This window comes from Odontesthes bonariensis, chromosome 19 (genome assembly GCF_027942865.1).
Source record: "Odontesthes bonariensis isolate fOdoBon6 chromosome 19, fOdoBon6.hap1, whole genome shotgun sequence".
Lineage (NCBI taxonomy): Eukaryota > Metazoa > Chordata > Actinopteri > Atheriniformes > Atherinopsidae > Odontesthes > Odontesthes bonariensis.
Genome location: NC_134524.1, coordinates 20,492,549 through 20,497,308, shown reverse-complemented (window position 1 = coordinate 20,497,308; position 4,760 = coordinate 20,492,549). Strand labels below are relative to the sequence as shown.

Below are 4,760 nucleotides of genomic sequence, written 5' to 3'. Positions count from 1 at the left end.
TACGTTCTCCATGTTCTCCTCAGAAAGAACCAGCCATCTGCTTCATCTCTACCTGCTCAAGGAATTATCTCCAGATGCCATAACAGTCTGCCACGTTGAACGCACAAACTTTCTTAAAGACTCACCTGGTTCCTCCAGCCACCCTGGTATTCACGAGTTCCCTGAAAAAGTCACCTGACAATTTGGCTCCACCGATCCCATTGAAATCCTCCAGCTTCCTGCCAGGCTACATAACTGCTTGGATCCATCATTCCATTGGTGTCCACATCTTGAGCCTTTTCTTGAACAACTCACCTACCTGCCCACTCACATTACCACAGGCTCCCGCTGTACCTGCCACCCGGAAGGCCATCGACCTGTTCTACCTAAGCACTGTTTCCCATGGAACCTGGACTCATAAGGACACTCACAAGTAACAACTTATTGCTTGTAATTATTGTAAATAAATCCTTTAAATCATCTCTCAGTGTTTTTTCTGCCTTTCTGGGTCCAAACCTTCAGACAGGAAAACTAAAATCCCCTCACAGCTGTTGTATGGATTCCAGTGATTCTGTAAAGGCATTCATCGTTCCCAAAGGAGGGCTCTCACTGAACGTAGTGGTTCTGTATTAACTGCTATATTAATTTCCCTTTCACACTGACACAGTGTAAAGTTAACATGCTGTCATTTGACCACAGCTCTCCACAGTGCCTCAGCACTCTTTATCAGCAGCCGTGCTTGTTGGTTAATGCCCTTTTTCCCCCGGAATACCACTTATTCCAGTTAAGCTCACCTGTAGCTCTTGGTGTTATTGTAAGGAATGCATCGTGTCAATGATAAAACCCATTAAATATAGAAAAATAAGTTTGAGTGTGAAGGTAAAGTGGGTTGTGTGTGGTTATGACGGGGGGAGGGATTTAACAGTGACAAATGTGACTGATACAAACTTTAAGGAAGCAGTTTTATTGCTCTATGATACATTTGATCTCTGGTGGAGGCTGCTTTTCACTCATGCAGACAGTTCTTATCCTCTCAGGCTGGGCTGCTGTAATATATTGTTTTTAATAAGACCATACTGATGATGTTTTCATAGTTTCCTAAAGAGCTTTGACTTCATAAGCCTCATGATTTTCACCTCAGCTGAGCTCAGACCACACTGTGCTGTTTCTTCCTGTTAGACACTAATGTGTATCTCACACCTCCCACAGCAGACCACTTGACTCTCTTCATGAGAAAGTCTGCAAAGTAGACCCAGGCTTTGGCAGCAGCAGAGACAAAAACAAAAGGATGAACAAGATACTAAGAGTCTGAAAACGGGAACATTCAGTTTATTTTTTGCTGAGGACTCTTTCAAACACACACAGAAATACATCAGCAGGCGAACGCGATGAAGCCTGAGTTCCTCTCTGAGCTGCAGTTCCAGCTGCTTCCTGACTCTATCTGGTGGCAGCATACACAACATGTGGCTCCACCTGCCTCCCAGCTGCAGTTCCAGCTGCTTCCTGACTCTATCTGGTGGCAGCATACACAACATGTGGCTCCACCTGCCTCCCAGCTGCAGTTCCAGCTGCTTCCTGACTCTATCTGGTGGCAGCATACACAACATGTGTCTCCACCTGCCTCTCTGATGCAGGCTGGCGGCTTCTCTTTGCTTTGGCCTGGAAATTTAGAGCGGCGTAGTTCAGATCGTCTGAGGCCTGATTCTGAAAAAAATGAAAATATTCAGTCACACACTGCAGCTGAGTTGGTCAGAAATGTGAAAAACTGCTGGACTTTATTCATACCAACTGATATTTTCATTGTTGTGATCAAAGTTTTGTTGATTTTGACTGAAATGATGGAACCGGATGTTTCATGGAATACCAGCTGTGCTAAAACATTTATAACCTGCTGTGATAGAACACTGATGAAGGGGGGCTGATATGTTTGTTTGAAGCTGAACAACTAAACAGGTTTTTTTAGACTCTTGTGATACTTCCTGACACTTTTATACTGCTGGACATTTAAAACGTCCTTTTGGTAAAGATTTAAAATGTAATTTTGTTATCAAGCGTAAATCCTGAATATTACAATATAAAGTTTAAAGCCTGAGTCAGCACTGAATGACAGAAAGTTAAAAACAGAGCTGACAATGCTCTGACTTCAACAGAATCTTGAAATGACTATTTCACTTCTTTGCAGTCCTTCTTTACTGCCATTTACTGTCTGCTGTGACGTTACATTTCAGTTCAAAGTATTCAGTCACTTATTAACTTACCTTAATTGACTTTTTTGACTAAAAACAGCATTTCAGATTTTGCAAACACGCTTCAGAGACGACACACAACTAGATGGTTTGGTTCTACGGCCCATCAGAAACGATCTATTTTGATCGAATTACTCGTGGTCGAGTGTTTGAATCAGAAAAAGCAAAGTCAGCGTTAAAAGGAAGGTAACAAGTATTGTTCTAACTTTTTTACACACATCACAGTAAACAAGAACCACTGAAATTGAAGTTATGAAAATGACAGTTCACACTAGAGTTTAAAAATGTGCTGTCACAGCACTAGTGATGAGAGACTATGACTGCCTGTCGGAACTTACTGTTTGAAGCCACAGGTAGATGTTATTCACAGATGAATCATATTTTAATGCTTTTAAATTTAATTAAATGCTTTTTTTTTAAAGAATAAAGTTTCATAGAAATAGGTTCACCTTGCTCTCTTTTAGCGGCTGTTCTTCCCTCGCAGCTAAAAGGTAAATACAAAAGGAGGATGAGTTAATTATTACTGTCTCTATAACTTCTTGTAGATTTAGCCTCCAGCTTACAGAAGGATGTGCATTAGCAACAGTCAGCTGTACCTGTCTGAAGTCTCCTGATTCTCACAACCAGAACAATGACTACTACAGTGAGGAAAACAGCCAGAGCTCCCAGGATCACACTCATCAGGTCTTTCATTCTATCAGCTTCTTCTACAAGACATTTACACACACAACATTTCAATGCGGCTGCTTCATGTTTGGTTGATACGGCAATGACGACAGTGATGTGAGATAAATCTTCAGAGAAGGAGGAACCTTACTTTCAGGGTTCAAATGTGCCTTTTCATCAGATTCATCGTCACCTGCAAATAAAAACACTGGTGTGATCTAAATTGATTAATATGAATGCCCTGTTTGTCTGGGCTGTTTTCATGCTTCTGTGATGATAACTTTGAGATTTACAATTCACATGATGAGAAAAATTGGTTTGTGATGATAAATCATCATAAATCTGATGATCATTTTTCTATATAACGAGGAAAAACCAAAGTCAATATTACACAAATGACCCCAATCTTACCTGGAACGATTAACTCTGCTGCACTGACAAGGACTGTGTGTCTCATGAGGTAGAATCCACAGAAATACAGCCCGGAGTCAGAGAAATCCACTCGTTTGATTTTCAGAAAGACAGTGGTGACGTTGGAGCTCATCTCAAATTTTCCACCTTGAAATCCATCACAGAATGAAGCTTCATCATGAGCGTCAAACGTAGAGGCGATACAGCTGGGTTCAGTTCCGTTGACCACTCTGAACCAGTCTGTCTGGGTCTGAGATGTGGAAATGTTGGAGCACAGCAGAGTGACGTCTTCACCGGACTGGACCTCCACAGTGTCAGACCCACAGATCCAGCCTGAAACAAACAGCAGAGAGAACATCACGCACTGAACATTCAGCGGCTCCTGTGACTACAGGTGGCAGTACTTACTGAGGCTGCAGAGAAACAAAGCTGTTATCAGGATAAAGATCCTCATCGTGTGTCTAACCATGTCACTGTGACGTGTGATCCTCTCAGCTCTTATAAAGAGGTCCGTAGGGGCGGGGTGTTTTTTCTTCTTCATTTTGTCAAGCACAGTGACGTACAGATGCAATAGAGTTCTCAGATGGTGGTTGGAAACTAATCACCCTGTGTCAGATGAAACAGGATGATTGAAAATAAGAGTTTTGAAAGCTGGTGGTAACAATGCTTTTCAGTTGTCTTCAGACTATTTCTGATCTCCATCAGAATAATCTCTACTGTCATCATACCCCCAAAAAAATGTAATTCATTGTGAAATGTAATGTGAACATTTTTCTTTAAAAAGTATCTATATAGATAAATGCTGAGTAAAACCTTGAGGTTGAGAGTTAACCGTTAACAGTATTTCCTCATAACCCTGTCTTATCTGAGCATTTTTTGATAACTGTTGAGTTTATATTACTTGACTACTGAGAGGAAATGTATTAAAAGTAGGTTTCCACCAGAGATTGCTGAGAGACCCAGACGTCCCTTTCCCCGGCCACTTCCTCCAGCTCTTCTGGGGGGACCCCGAGGGGTTCCCAGGCCAGCCGAGAAACATAGTCTCTCCAACGTGTCCTGGGTCTTCCCCGGGGCCTCCTCCCAGTGGGACGGGCCCGGAACACCTCACCAGGGAGGCATCCAGGAGGCATCCTAACCAGATGCCCGAGCCACCTCATCTGACTCCTCTCGATGCGGAGGAGCAGCGGTTCTACTCCGAGCCCCTCCCGGATGACCGAGCTTCTCACCCTATCTCTAAGGGAGAGCCCAGACACCCTGCGGAAGAAACTCATTTCGGCCGCTTGTATTCGCGATCTCGTTCTTTCGGTCACTACCCACAGCTCGTGACCATAGGTGAGGGTAGGAACATAGATTGACCGGTAAATCAAGAGCTTCACCTTCTGGCTCAGCTCCTTCTTACCACGACGGGCCGGTGCAGAGCCTGCATCACTGCGGACGCCGCACCGATCCGCCTGTCAA

The 4,760-nt window shown here is 43.3% G+C and overlaps 1 protein-coding gene across 1 annotated transcript; it reads right to left on the bottom strand.

Annotated features, from left to right (window-relative positions):
• Positions 1–1,331: 1,331 nt before the first annotated feature.
• Positions 1,332–3,756, bottom strand: LOC142369384 (uncharacterized). The gene is made up of 6 exons (XM_075451746.1): positions 3,711–3,756; positions 3,303–3,635; positions 3,043–3,084; positions 2,822–2,932; positions 2,675–2,709; positions 1,332–1,683 (listed from the first exon to the last, which is right to left on the bottom strand). The coding sequence occupies exons 1-6, from the start codon at positions 3,754–3,756 to the stop codon at positions 1,561–1,563; spliced, it is 690 nt and encodes a 229-aa protein (XP_075307861.1). The 3' UTR covers positions 1,332–1,560.
• Between the last annotated feature and the right edge of the window lie 1,004 nt (positions 3,757–4,760).

Excerpts from the sequence above, each read along its gene's own strand:
- LOC142369384 (XM_075451746.1), bottom strand. The coding sequence starts at position 3,756 with ATGAGGATCTTTATCCTGATAACAGCTTTGTTTCTCTGCAGCCTCA. Across the intron at positions 2,710-2,821 it reads AATCAGGAGACTTCAGACAG|CTGCGAGGGAAGAACAGCCG; the intron begins GTACAGCTGACT and ends TTTACCTTTTAG. Across the intron at positions 1,684-2,674 it reads AGCCGCTAAAAGAGAGCAAG|AATCAGGCCTCAGACGATCT; the intron begins GTGAACCTATTT and ends CATTTTTTTCAG.